We start from the raw sequence: 14,505 nt of genomic DNA on the forward strand, positions 1-14,505 counted from the left end.
AAATAATATCTTGACTTTTACAGTTGCTTCAAAGATATGCATCACAAGTACTAAGCAGAATTTTTACTTTAACAAAAACTGGTAAAAATTTATGTACCTTCATATGTCTTTGGAGGCAATAAAGCCAATATATCATAAAGTCTTAAACGAACCATAGCTGCACTGGCTTTGAGATGAGCTCCATGGGCTTTAATTACTGATGGAATGCTATAGAATTAAAAATGAAAAAGAGAAACCAGAAATGTTGCAGTTACAGAAGAGAATATTTTCAGATTTCTTTTCACAGGATATAACTCTAGGCAAGGCAAGAAAACAGTGTTCAGAGAACCACTCTGAACAACATTACTCAATTAATGATACATTTTTAGAAGTAATTGTACAGAGAAAACTTTAATTACAAACTCAACAAACTCACATTATAGGCTGCCATAAATCAGTGACATGCACTTCCTCAGAAGTTCTGTTCTAATTACAGGTGGGGCAGGGGAAGGGGCAGACACCAAACCACAAAACCTAACTAGTGTTCTAGTATTTCAAGACCAGGAAAAGACAAAAGAGCAGAAACTGCCAACTTACTGTGACATCATTGTCATGGCACATTCTATGGGTGTCATCAGTTTCCTGATCACATCCTCAGTAAGGAGCTCAGGGCAGTGAGCAACAAAGCTTCTCATAGCTAGTAATAGAACAGTTTAAATTAAACTTTCACTGAAACAAACAAATATAAGACATAAACAAGATACAAATTCTGAGAATATCAAAAGAGCAGCAATTAAAAATGTTTATTCAAAGACTGTGCAATCTGTTCATAAAATTGTATGTCAAAGCCAGGACATACTGATGAAAATCTGACATATTTTACTCCTTTTCAAAGAAAGAGGGGAAGTTACAGGAGTTCTCTCTGCAATACTTGGGATCATGTTTTGGTTGACTGCACAGGTATAATCTCAAAGTCTGAATTTCTTACCACACAGAGCTCCAGCACGGCCTTCCAGCGTTACTTGCCAGGTGAATGAATCTCCTCTTGCCTTCTCTGCTTCCAGTTCCTTCAGAGAACGTGGGAACACATTTCGCCACAGCAGCAACATCTTAGGCAGATGATACCGGACAACAGAAGGACCTAAGTTAAAAAAAACATGACAGTATAATAAAAATGTGTATTTAAGTGTGAAAAATCTGCTGTGAAGGCTTTTGCTCTTCAAACTATTTTTGTCTTACTTCACTTCTCTTCCTTTCTGCCCTACTTGGAACAATGAAAACCAAATGAAATTCTTTCTCATTCCTACGTTGAAAGTGTGGCAAGTAAGTACTATACATCACATCTGCTTGTGGGTATCACTCCTAAAATAGGAAACAAACTACCCTACCCACTGTCATGCCATACAGAACCATGGTCAACTGTCTTTTTACTATTTTTTTATTCTGGCTTCTATTTTTTTAATATTAATTTTGAAGGCAGGTTCTTTAGCCTGCTCTACCCTGCCCATAAAATAAATAGAAAAACAACTGATAGTTATTGATTATGTAAATTAGTTTAACGGTCAAGTTTTTTTTGAAACTTCCGAAAAAGATCCAGTGCAAGTACATTAAGAAGATATTGGAGGACAGCCACAATAAGAATACACTGTTAGAAAAATATGAAGATAAACTGGTAAAAGAGACAATTTAGAGAAACAAGATGAAACACAAATGGTATTTGATGAGAGATCAAAATATTGCAAAATGCATCACAACTTTATCATATTTTCCCATATAAAAGAAACTCAAAACCAAAGAGAAAAGAACACCACTGCTGCCACTGCTGCAAAATTCAAGAGTATACTTATAACCTCTGAAAATGCAGCTTATGGTATTTCTGTAATGGCAGATACAAACATGAGGCTGGCTTTTTAAAAAGAAAACCAAAGGGCTTTTAAACTGACAACTCTTCTAACGCAGTGCTGTTGCCTACCTAGAGACACACATGCAACTTGTTGGAATGCTCACTGGGTTTCATTTACTGTCCATTTCTTCTGTACCACAGTATTAAGGAATGAAGAGTATGGGTAATTTTGTCCTTTCAGAGAATGACTAAAGGTTGGGTTTCTAAAACCAGAACTGGATATTTTTTTCAGGTATGACACCTTCTACCATACTTCAGCTTAGATAAGCACTAATATTTCACTTATCCCCAGCACAACGTTGCTGAAGTAATTGGAAAGTGCACTTACACTCTGCTTCCCCTGTATAAATTCTCTTGTACTGGATAATGAGTCCATTATGTGTAAAGACCACTTGCCAGAGTGGATAATCAGAAGAGTTGGACAAGCTTTAAAATAAAAAGAAAAATCAAACCATTTTTACAAACCTAAAGTCATAAGTGCTCCAAGTAAAAGCCATCCAGCTTGAGTCCGCTGCAAGGAGAGCCTGCTGTTCTGAGCAGCAGTTCGTAACAGATCCTCAGCAATACTGACCACCATCTGCACCAGAGCAAAACACATGGGCTTTTAGAAACATAAACGAAGCCACTGCAAGCTACTTCTACTTGTTCACTCTTACAGACTAAAGATGTTCTCAAACCATTTGAATTGACCTTCCATAAAGAATGAATGCAGATTACATTTCATGCTGATCATTAGCGTTTTTCCTATGATAATACAGCCAGTAATATTCTCTTCAGCAATTATTTCAGCAATTTTTCAATATTTCAATTTCTCTTCATCAAATTTGAAAGAGAAAGAGAGGAAAAGAGCTGTTAAATATTGTAACTGAGGTTTTAAAACCATGTGCCCTGGCCACTACTCTTGCATAAGGCACAAGCTCAGTTTCAATAATGCTTTAACTCATTAGCATGCCACCCATTTTGCAAAGCTATTACTTGTAGATAAAAAGGTATCTTTTAGTGCACTCACAGATGAAACATTCACTATCTCACCTTTCCTTTGGCATGAGGAATGCCTAGAGGACACTGATGCACACCACCTAACAAAGCAGCCATTGCAAAACTGTAGCCACTAACAGCTTCAGGGGAGGTCTTCAGATTGTTGAGTCTTTCTGCACATCTGTCTAAAAATGGAGTCAACTGAAAGGGCAATGCCACAGCTACACACCGCAAGCACCAGGCAGCAGCTAGTCGAGCAGCCATGCTGGGATGAAGAAGAACTGAAGTTACTGTCTCCAACAGACCTACAGAAATGAGAGGTTGCAGTCTTTAACTCATGATGCACTTTTTAATATACATACCCTTTTAAATATACATAGACAAGTAAACTGAATCAATACTAGACAGCCAATGTGAAAGTTAAGAAAGTCAGAATTAAAGTACTTGGATTTGCTGACTTTGCCTTTTCAGGAAAGATAGTACTTGTTACTAGCATTATGCTGCTCCCCATCAGGTTTTGTCAGCAAAGGTGGAGCTGTCAGAGACACAGCACTGACTCCTACTACTTAAACACTGAAAAGAGGCAGCAGTGTTATAGAAGAGAATAGGCAATGGATGAGACAATTCCCATAATATTTTACAGATTGCCAATAACAGAGCAACAATAACACTGATCTTTGGGTTTGCTTCACACTATAGCCAAGCACATGCTGTAGATGTCACTGACTCCTGTACTCTGCTTTTAACACGGTGCTGTCCACCCTGCGGCAAGTTTATATCCTTCTACACTCTCCAAACTCCTGTGCCTACCTAATCCCACTTTCTAAATGCACCCTTCAGTTCAATTTGTCTCCACACAAACACTTTCTTTAGTCCAAATCTTCAAAGCCCCTGCTGCTGCTTGCTTTCTTTGGAGCTGGCGAACAACTTCTACCTGCTGAGTTCACGGCAGCTAACAGAAATAATACTGAAATACAGTCCCCTCTGTTCTTATGGGACACAGCTGCCAGAAGGAATAAATATGAGCAGTCTTCCCTACTCCAAAGCTGGCACAAAATCACCATGGGAAGAATGTCATATGCAACAAGACAACAGTCTATATGATGAAGTGTCTAAAGAAGCTTGTACTTCCAGTGGAAAAAACATAGGCCTCCACAAACTCAATAAACTAAAAGCTGCAACACTACAGAATAAATGTGGTTTCAGATACTGAAACAAACAAGAAGAAAATCCCACACCAACTTCAGCCAAAGAACTACTTCTTTTAAAGGGGCCTACCAACAGCTTCATCTCGACAAAATACTTTTGCCTCCCCCCAGAAATTTGGTACTTAAAGGCAATGTTTTCTAGGAGCAAATATTTCAGACCTTACATAGCAAAACAATATATTTCCTATAAAACCATTATTGTAAACAAACCAATACCAAAAATTACCACTTCACTCACCCTCAGAAAGAGCTTCAGAAAGACTCCTATCCAAACAGCTGTTCAATAATTGGTCAGACTTGAACTAAAGTTAGGGTACTACACATAGTGAGGTGGACAGATGTAGTTATCTGGAGTACTACTACAGGAAGTACCAATTTCATAGATTTATTTCTTTCATATTCATTTATTATTTAACTAGATTTAATGATATTTTATATTCATTGCTCAAATGCCTCACTTAATCTATTTCCATTTATTTGCATACCAATAGAGGGTTCTTGAATAAGAGGAGATGCAGTGGCATTCAGACTCTGAACCAGACTACCCAGTTCCTGGAGGGCACACACCATGACGTGCTGGCTTGCAGCTACATCAGCAGCTCCTGATTTATTTTCACTGTTAGCATCATTCACTACTGCTTCTGCAGAAAAGAAAACAAAAATGTCTTGCTATGATTAGAATCCAACCCGAGCATTCACAGGACAGAGTGACAGTTTCATTTTGACATCAATCCTACATTAAAACAAAAGCACAAGTCTGGTCATAATGAAAACTAACAAAACAAACACATTCAGCAGGGAAAGAATTTTATAGCTATCAGCCAAACACAGTTGTCCAAAGACCATAAAAAACAGATGCCCAGCAGTTACTATGGATAGCAAAGCACTAAGAGGTCGGACAAACAGTGTAACTGTATGTGTGCATCTATACAGTAACAAAATATACAATCTTGACATATCTAGGTTCTGCACACAAATTTGCATGCATGTATGTTCAGTGAAACTAAAAAAGAGACCTTTAGTAAATAATTAATCACAATTTCTAATCATCTCAGTGTAATCCAATTGAGTTCCTTAATCCCATAGTATGTTCTCCTACAAAATATCCCAGAAGCAGCAACTATCTCTTCAAAAAGGGACTTCAGTACCAGCTTAATGTTTGTGTGTCTACTACAGAAGAAATTTAGAGAATGGTCTACTGTATATGAACGGAAGCAATTATTACCAAGTAAAAATTCTTCCCATTTTTCATGACATTAATGAGAAATACTCAAAAATATATAAGTTCTTCAAAATATCCAAATACACAACTGAATTTCCTGCAACTTTGACAAGGTGTCAGGAGGAGAATTTTCTGCAACTGTTTCGTCTCAGAAACAGCATTTTCAATGGACTTGTTCTCTTGGAAGTAGTACTTACAGTAATGAGAAACCTTTTCCATGCCTACTCCATCAAAAAATTGTTACAAGAAGAACAAGCCAAAGTTTTTAAATCAAATTCATTTCCGTATGTTAAGCATTGTTTTAAGCTCCAATTAGATGGCAGCAGAAAACAAAGATATGTTTGGTAAATAAAATGATGACTATTTCCAATTTACTCTTTTAAATCTCCAGCTTGAGCTACTTCCTTTCATAAGAAACAGATGCCAAGAGAGTTTTGTTAGCCCTCTTAGTGATTCCATATTCTTCAAAGTTTTGCAAAGGGGTCATATTCTTCAGATTACATCATTTTTATCACAAAATCCAATTGGATATTAGTACGGATATTAGCAGGGGAGACACAAGGATCTACAAGATCTTGAGCTACAGGATTTTTAACACTGTTAGTAAAGAACTCTGCATGACTTTCAATACAACCTATCCCAAGATAGATGGCAAATGCACAGTTTTCTTCTCCACTTCCATTCTAGGCTTTTGACAATGCATTTGCTACCTGGGATAACAACCCAGCGTCATACAATCACTTTTGAAGCAGAACTCAACCTCTGAACATTTGAAACAGAAAGCAAATGAACTATCATGTCCCATAAGAACAAAATTACTCCTCACAGTAGAAGAAAGCTAAAAAATGGCTGCCTCAGTAAAATGACAGTAACTTTCAGGTGCTCTTGAATGAAGAAAAATGGTTCTCACCCACTGCCTTCATTTGTTTACCAATGGCTTGACATATTTCTTTGGCAGCTGCAATCTGTGCTTTCTCCCCCAGCAAGCTGCCCACAGTTGCTCTCAGGATGAAGGACACACATCTTCGAGAGTAAACAGCCTCCACATGGGTCTGGGTTGCACGAGGGTGGGATACCAGATCAAGCACGTGGGACAGAAAGGTGGCAAAGTTGCGCTCCAGCCACTGCCCTCCCAGTGTTGTAACGAACACAACGTAGGCCTGCAGATCCAGAAGTCACACACACAGCAACCCAGTTAAAACAGAAACAAAAGACTGTGTGAAACTACAGCCAGATTCTAATGCACAATAGTAGCAACACCAGTCAGCAATAAGCAGCCCTAACCTAATGAGGTTACTCAGCACGAAAAATTCAGTATTCATATCTTTGCTGCTGAAACTCAACTTTCTCCAGTACCAAGAGCAGCCCTTGTACTGTGATGCTTAAAATACACTTTGGATGACAGCAAAAATCCACAGTTCATTGCTTTAAATGTGTCTCTTTCTAAAAAAGTTAAGAACATCATGTACATAGAAGAAACATCAATGTGTTCCAGCTCACAATGAAAACCTGGAATATTCACCAAGTTCACCTGAAAAAGGCTGAGACAAAATAAAGGGTTTCACAAAATAACCTATGATCAAAGAATCTGGATTCTGGGAAGGTACTTCAGCATACTGAAATACAAGTCAGCACGAGAATGTCTGAATTTGAAGAGATGCTGCTGCCACCTTTGTCTCTCAGACAAGAGGAGCTTCCACATTCAGGAGCCACAAAAGGGTAACAGAGCATCCTCTCTAAAAAGAAACTAAATTTTAAAAAGGAACTAAAGTATTTAACATACTAAGTTTTCTAATATTTTTGCAAGTTAATCTCACCTAATATACACTGATCAAGTAAGTTTTCCTTAGCTCATATTTTAATCCATTGTCACTGCATATCAATAATAGAAGAAAGTAGATAGGGGAATGATACCTCATGTACATATCACAAAACAGAAGAGTCAAATTAGACCTGTAAATTAACTTACACAGAAATAGAGAACAGAAATGTGTATTTTTCCTACTAAAAGGAATTATGTATAAATTTTACTTCATTCAAAAAATTACAAACCTGGGTAACACCAACTCGCACTTCCCTATTGACAGATCCTCCCACTTTTAACATCTCTCCACCACTCTTCAGGAACCCAGATCCTCCTCGCAGAAATCCTGTGGCCATGAGCTCCAAGACCTCCTCAAGTGTGGCTCTCCTCACATTTTGCCGCATCACTTTTTAAAAAGAAAAGTAATTATTTGTTCCCAAAGCTCCAACCAACACAAGCAATGATCTCTAAACCAGACTTATTAATTCAAAATTGTCTTGCAAAAACAAATCTACCCAATATTTCAGATAACAATTTATTTGCATGCTTAAAAACAAGCCACTTCTCCCAGGTGGCTTTTGATAGTTTGCTCTGTCTTTTCTTTGTATGACTACAACAGAGATTCTGCTTCTGATTCTTTTTAGCTTATTGTTTGTAAAACAAACAATCCATCTACAAGCTTCCATCTATTGGAACAACAATGTGTCATGCAGCACTGTCAATGTAACATGGTACTGAAGGTGCCGAGTCTGGCAATGTAGACATGGAATCCAGAAGGGCTCATACCTGTTGCTTGTTTTGGTATCAGTGCTGTAGCCATGACTGTCCCCAAAAGCTTTGACACTGCAACTCGCACACCATAGTTCGAGTTTTCCAGAGCTTTAAAGCAGAGTGTTGCAACATTCTCTAGTTCAGCTGTCCACATAAACACCGCTTCATTCTGTAATTCCAGCAGACACTGTAGGAAAAATAGACTTGCTAAGCACCAGGAGAGCATTCTTACATTTTATCTAAGTATCAGGCTGCAATCATCAGGTTTATTCAGAAAGTATTTTAATATGAAAATTTCAATAATTAATTTAGACACACTCTCCCACATGTCAACTATCTCAGCTGAATAAACAATCAGAAGAATCACGGAAGAGGCTAATACATAAATTTAAAAATTAAAAGAAAGCTCTACAGAACCATGTTACCAAAAACCTCTCCCACTGAGGCTCACTGATAATATATTCTCTATATCATACTTTTTTATCAAGTGGGGAATACAGTACTACAGTACCAATCAAATATCTGACCCTCTAGTGTAAACTAAAGGACTTACCTTGTCCAAGTAACTACCAAATTTCCTTTCCTGAACAACAGGTGCCAGGTCAAGTGCAGGCACTCCCTAGTCACAGCCCAAGAATGTGTGTGGCTGGTGAGAAGACACCCACCTTAGCCACTGCACAGCGCACAGCCATCGATCTGTCCGTCAGCAGAGAACGGGCATTCTTATAAATATCACGGTGACAAGAAGCTGCTGCTCCTCCAAGTCCATTGAGGACTTTCTGCAAACTCATCAGGATTTCACTGCGGCCCTGAGACTGCACACACACAAAAATATTGTTGAAAAATGTGGACACAGCAGTTACACTGAGAACCAGGTGTATACTTACACATTTTCCTGCTTCTATGCAGGAATGTTTTTGAAAACGTTGAAAATGAAGGCATATATCACTGATACATAGCTGATTTTAAATAGAAGTAAACACCACACACAGCTTTACTTAAAGTCCCTCAGTTGTGACATAAATTGAGCCCAGGCAATCCAAGGAACTGGCTCTAGGTAAAATGCTTCTGCACTGCCCCACTACTTATCAACTGCAGATTTGGGGCAAAAAAAGGAGAAAGCAGCTGGTAAGAGAAAATGGGAAGCCCAAGTAAGATAGCAGCTTCATGCTGTACCTGCACACAGGCAGGTAGTTACAATCTGAGAGCACACACACACACATAAATAAATACATTAAATAAATAAATAAATAAGCAATCACACAGGTACAACAACACAGCTGAAGAAAACAGCTGGCGCCACAAGACCCGCACAGTCAATATTCCAACTTGTCCCAACAAGAGCTATTTGCACGAAATCAGACGCACTGACAGCCCAGGATACATTCTCTCAATATTATGACACACTCTCTCTTTTCAGGACACAATGTATTCTGCTCACATGCAGAGTAACAACCTCCCCAGCAAAATTTAAGCATTCATTATTAATTTTAACAACTAAATGTTTATTCAGAGTACATGGGCAAAAACCCTAAAACAGTAGTTAGAAATGACAGATACAGTCATTTCTGAATTTTAATTACTGACACCACTACGAAGTAACTATTACAATATTCATATGACAAAGTCTAAACTCTCTGCAGTAGACTTGAAACTAGCTAGGTAAGTGATTTGCATCCTTCAGTGCAGAAGAAAAACAATCTAGACAATCTGGCAAACAATGCTGGAGGAAGCAAGTTTCAGTTTAAAATGGAATTAAGACCACATAAACAAACTGAAACTTACCTCTGCACTTTTCAGAGACTTTAACAGGTTATTCACAGTTTCTGGAAAAGAACTACCCAGCATTCTCCCCATTTTTTCATAAAATGCTCCAACACATGCCACAGCAGCCCTATGAGAAAACAGAGAAAAAGAGTACACATATTAACATATCTTCCAAATGAAAACAAATAGTTAAGTAGAAATGTATGTTCTAATCAACATTGATGAATAAAAATCTATTTGCTATTCACTACTTATACTGGCTGTTTAACATAGCCCATCTAAAGAATATTTTGTTTACCAAAAAAAAAGCAACAGAAAAGTCACCAGATTTTAAGAATATAAATGTATTTGAAAAGGTATTACTATAGGATCTACATATAGAGTAAAAAATTCTGGAGAAAACAAGATAGGCTGAAATCCCAGCAAGATTAGGGTTTTGTGTCTCAATAAACTGTCTCTTTGCTAAGCAAAAAAGCCTCTAGCCTGTAATATAACCTGACACATTTTTGTAGATACTGAAATATGGGGTTTTTTGAAGACTAAGAACTTAAAATGCAAAAATTATTGCATAACACAGGAAAATTTACAGGCATTGCAAAATCTCTGGATCCAATTATTCACATATTTTTCTTGCTCTGCCATTTGAGATTAGGAATACTTAGTTATCACCACACTGCAGTTATATACACCAACTGTTCCAGGACAGTCACAGAAACAGCTCCTGAACACATGCACTTTTTCATTACAAAGGAATGAGGCTTTTTTAAAATCTGTAATTGCTGGCTAAATAGTATTTTAGCAAAGTTACATCACAAGCTCATTACAGCCTCCCCTTTAATGGGCACATGTCCATTAAAAAACCTTCTGGACTATGACTTGGTAGCATAAATTTCAGAGCATATTATAGCAGAAAATACTTCCCATTTACACAAGTTCCTCATACAGCTGCAAGAGCTAGAAATAAGAGGACAGTATCTGCCCAAACAGTGACTATTTCAGATTTTATTGTCAAATCCTATTGTTGTCATAATGTCTGAAGGCAAGACCAAATTTGGGTTCACAAGACACCAAGAACATATGAAGCATTACATGGGAAAGTACCAAAAACAGTGTCAGTGGAAGTTGTTTGTGGCATTAACCAAATTCCTAAATGAGACTGCTCCTATGACTAAAGACAAACTGGATCACACATCCATGCACACACATATCCAGATGTAGAGAATCTGCTTGAGACACCTGTGCAGCTTAGCATGGTATGGGAATAGAAAAGGCAATGTTTGATGGGAAAAAACTTGATTATTTGGTTACAATGCTCTAGGCACAGGTAACACTCTGGTTTGACAATCTGCAGGTTCCACCTTCAATGGAATACCTGAGCACAATCAGCAGCAATTCCACTGGTAGAAAGCCTTCATTGATGGTTATCTTCTCCATGCCATAAGCAGGTGAAGAGTCATAACACAGTACCTTGCCTATAGAAAACCATTTCACTTTCACAGAGACATGTATGTGTCACCTTTGAGCCCTGCCCTCCACAAGCTCAATCCAGCACTTTTCTCTGCTACCTGTATCAAGCATATGTAACTCTAAACAACGACACAAAGTATAAATAAACATAGCATGAACAATATACAGGCAGATTCTTCTGTAATATCCAGGACCACTTGGCTTAAAAATCATTCCCCTTTCCCCAAACATACAGTTTGGTGGGCAGGTAGGCTGCAGTATCATCTTTGCTCTTGATGATGTCGTTACACTTGTCAAGCGTCTGAAAAACAGTAAATGTGTCTCCGATGCTGTAGAGAGCAGCCAGATTTTTTGCAAGCAGCTTCCGTGTGGGTGGCCCAGGGGAACTGCTGATGAGCCCTGTTAGCTGTTCTACAAGTTTCTTCTGTTTTTCCTTGACATCTGTCTGTTAACAGATCAAAAATAAATACGAAAAGTAGTTTAATCCACTGTGTAATCCAGAAAAATCTACAAGAAATGGAAGTAAACTTTATACCACTCCCAGCTGTATATAACTCAGTAAATTGCTTGTCTCAGAGAGATATGAGATACATTCAACAACAGCAGAGACAGATGCTAAATGCTCAGAATTAGCTGCTGTCCTATTTCATTTTTACTTTTTAAAAATACTTACCAGCTGCCTACTGACTGCCTAAAATTAAACGTTTAAAATCTACAAATTAGCACACAGACTCTTCAGGCTGAATCTGAAACCATACAGGTCCCATCTGGCCATTACCTGTAAACCTTCTCTGGCATGAAATTAATATAAATGTTTTTTAAAAGAGAGTTTATTTAGAAATAAAGGGGGAAAAACCCATTAAATTACCTTGTTAGCAGCTACCAGCACTTTATCCAAAAATCTCAACCATTCAAAGATAAAAACTGGTCTCTTTGCTTCTGTGATTTGAGCTAATGCTTCCTCATTCAGTAACAAACTATGAGCCAGCTCCATAATGGGTTGAATTCCAATTTTATTGCAAATTTGTGTAGAAACTCTAAAATAAAAATGCAAATATTAGTATAAAGTACAGTACATCAGCACAAAGCTTTGAAAATCAAATGAAAATATTCAGCTTGCTTAGACTTAGCTAAATAGCCCCACATAAAAGCTACTCACATATTTACAAACTGAGTCCATTCATTAGTATTTCAGGGAGCAGAGCTGTTAATTGTAAAAAGAGCACCTACAGGCAATTTCAGGGCACAAACTCTCAGCCAAGAAAAATACACCAAAGTCCCTGCTTAAAAAAGGTAAAGGAATCATCTCACTGACTCCACTTACATGAAAGAGAAAAAGGATTGTTGCAAGTCAAGACCCTTGAGCACACTCCCAAAGCTGGGCCATGAACCTGGCTCCCTTCTCCACACCCTTCAATAGCCAAGCTGAGGGGATGAGCCTGCCACAAGTAGGAATTTCCAGCCAACACAAGTTTGGGAGAAGCAGGAACAGGGATAGGATTTGGCATCACTTGACCTAAGATTTCCCTGATCCCACTAGTCTTGCTTTAAGTGCTGGACAAGCAAGCTCCTCGAAATCCAGCAACCTTAGGGGTGACAGCCCAAAACACAAGCAACAGCCAAACTACTGCAGGTGTCCCCAGCGTGCAAAATCCTGCAGATGGAACACTGGTGATCCTGCTCAATCAATGGGGCTGGCATCAAAGCACTACCAAAAGCACACTGTCAGTGTAAGCAAACACTCTGCCAACTTCATCTTAGCAAACCACTTGAAGAAAAGTGTGCTTTTGAACACAGAGCTGACAGAAGGAAAAAAACCCACAAAATTTACCCAAAATGACAACATTAAATCAACAACCTTCAGCAAAAAGAAACCCAAGAAGCAAAAAAGCAAACCAACCCCAAAACCTGAATGCAGAGATGCTGAAACTAGGATCCCAGGCAAAAAAAGAGAAAGCAACACAACTACAGAGTATTATGTAAGACATCAGCTTTCAACAGGCATCATCTTTTGACAGCTGCACTGCTCCACTTTTGCTCTCAAGAGCTCTCAGCTGCTTCCTCATTCATGATCAAACTCAACAAATTCTTAAAGTCAAATGAAGTGGCTTAAATAATTTTTTTTAAATAGTCCCCAACTGAGACATTAGTAAGGTGATATATTAATACTGCACTATTAACGATGTATTATTCTAAATCCACCTTAATGATGAAACAAAAGCATCACACTGTCTTTAATGTTAAGGCTGTTCCCTGCACTTCAGCACTTGGCATATTTCTCACTTTGTACAGTTCCAGCAAAGGTGGAAGAGCCACATACGGAAGCACACACAGCCCTCCCTAACTCCTCCAAAAGACATTTTCCATCAGGTTTTTTTTGTTTTTTCTTTACGTTTATAAAGAACTGAGAAGGCATTGCCTGTCAGTAACTCAGACACATCACCTCAAAACACCTTTACATGAGAGCAGAGACACAATGAACGATGGGACTGTGATTCTTTGGACATCATCCCAGAGATCTGCGCTGCTTGTCACACCGAAACAGCACATAAGTACCATAAGCACTGTTGACAGCACAGCCCAGTATTCCTTTTCCTCCCCACATACAAGGTTTCATTTGCCCCTGGCCATAAGAGCCATGGACACCTTATGCACCTTCCCCACTCCATCTAAAATGTAGGAAACACAGGGGCTAAGCAACAAAACGTGCACATACACTCAGCTGTGCTGGTGAAGCGCAAGGCATCCGACACAAGAACAATTACACAAATATTCAGCTACCTGAAGAGTCAGTCTAACACAGAGCTACTTACATAGACAATCCAAAGCTCACTGACACTGGCCAAAGGTTTGCTCCAAAAAGCAGTGAGAAGCCTACCGAGTTCTACCGATCCAGGACAGGATCTTGCTGTGAATGTTACAAGAAATAAATACACTGTGATCTCCCGCGGGATGCAGAGCCAAAGCCGATCAAAGCCAACCAGCAGCCAGTGAGGTATGCTGGAGCATTAGAGATTCGAAAACGTTCAGAGGTACTAAAATTCCTTTCTATTTCCAAACTGTTTTCCTATGCCTAAATCAACTACTTGTATCTTCATCACGCGTGCACTTCAGTGAAGTGAGATAGCCGAGAAACAGGCAACTTTAGGCGAAGCCACACACTCCTGAAGGACTCCATCGGGTGAAAAGGTTTTCATTCCTGGGTCCCCTACCTGTACTGGCTACTTTAGTAAGCTGCAGCAGCTCTCAGGGCATCATGCCTGGCTCCGAAAGCCCCTCAGGAGGTACCGCAGCGGTGCAGCGCCGGCCGGCAGGGATGGATGCTCAGGCAATGCCGCTGAGGAGCCGATGCCAGGGGAACGATTCCCGCTGCTTTCCCAGCGCCGCTTTTCCCAGGCTCATCCCC

General features: G+C 39.0%; 1 protein-coding gene across 1 annotated transcript in view; it reads right to left on the reverse strand.

Annotated features, from left to right (window-relative positions):
• HEATR5B (HEAT repeat containing 5B) overlaps positions 1–12,104 on the reverse strand; it is a 55,237-nt gene extending 43,133 nt beyond the window's left edge. The window contains exons 1-13 of the mRNA XM_005416245.2: positions 11,968–12,104; positions 11,333–11,544; positions 9,651–9,759; positions 8,531–8,680; positions 7,881–8,052; positions 7,343–7,500; positions 6,201–6,450; positions 4,554–4,709; positions 2,915–3,165; positions 2,348–2,459; positions 968–1,120; positions 577–676; positions 98–207 (exon numbers count right to left, since the gene is read on the reverse strand). Of these exons, the coding sequence (XP_005416302.1) occupies positions 98–207; positions 577–676; positions 968–1,120; positions 2,348–2,459; positions 2,915–3,165; positions 4,554–4,709; positions 6,201–6,450; positions 7,343–7,500; positions 7,881–8,052; positions 8,531–8,680; positions 9,651–9,759; positions 11,333–11,544; positions 11,968–12,093 (2,059 nt within the window). The 5' untranslated portion in view covers positions 12,094–12,104. The remainder of the gene's footprint in view (positions 1–97; positions 208–576; positions 677–967; positions 1,121–2,347; positions 2,460–2,914; positions 3,166–4,553; positions 4,710–6,200; positions 6,451–7,342; positions 7,501–7,880; positions 8,053–8,530; positions 8,681–9,650; positions 9,760–11,332; positions 11,545–11,967) is intronic.
• Positions 12,105–14,505: the final 2,401 nt, after the last annotated feature.

The sequence above is a fragment of the Geospiza fortis genome, unplaced genomic scaffold (assembly GCF_000277835.1).
Source record: "Geospiza fortis unplaced genomic scaffold, GeoFor_1.0 scaffold41, whole genome shotgun sequence".
Lineage (NCBI taxonomy): Eukaryota > Metazoa > Chordata > Aves > Passeriformes > Thraupidae > Geospiza > Geospiza fortis.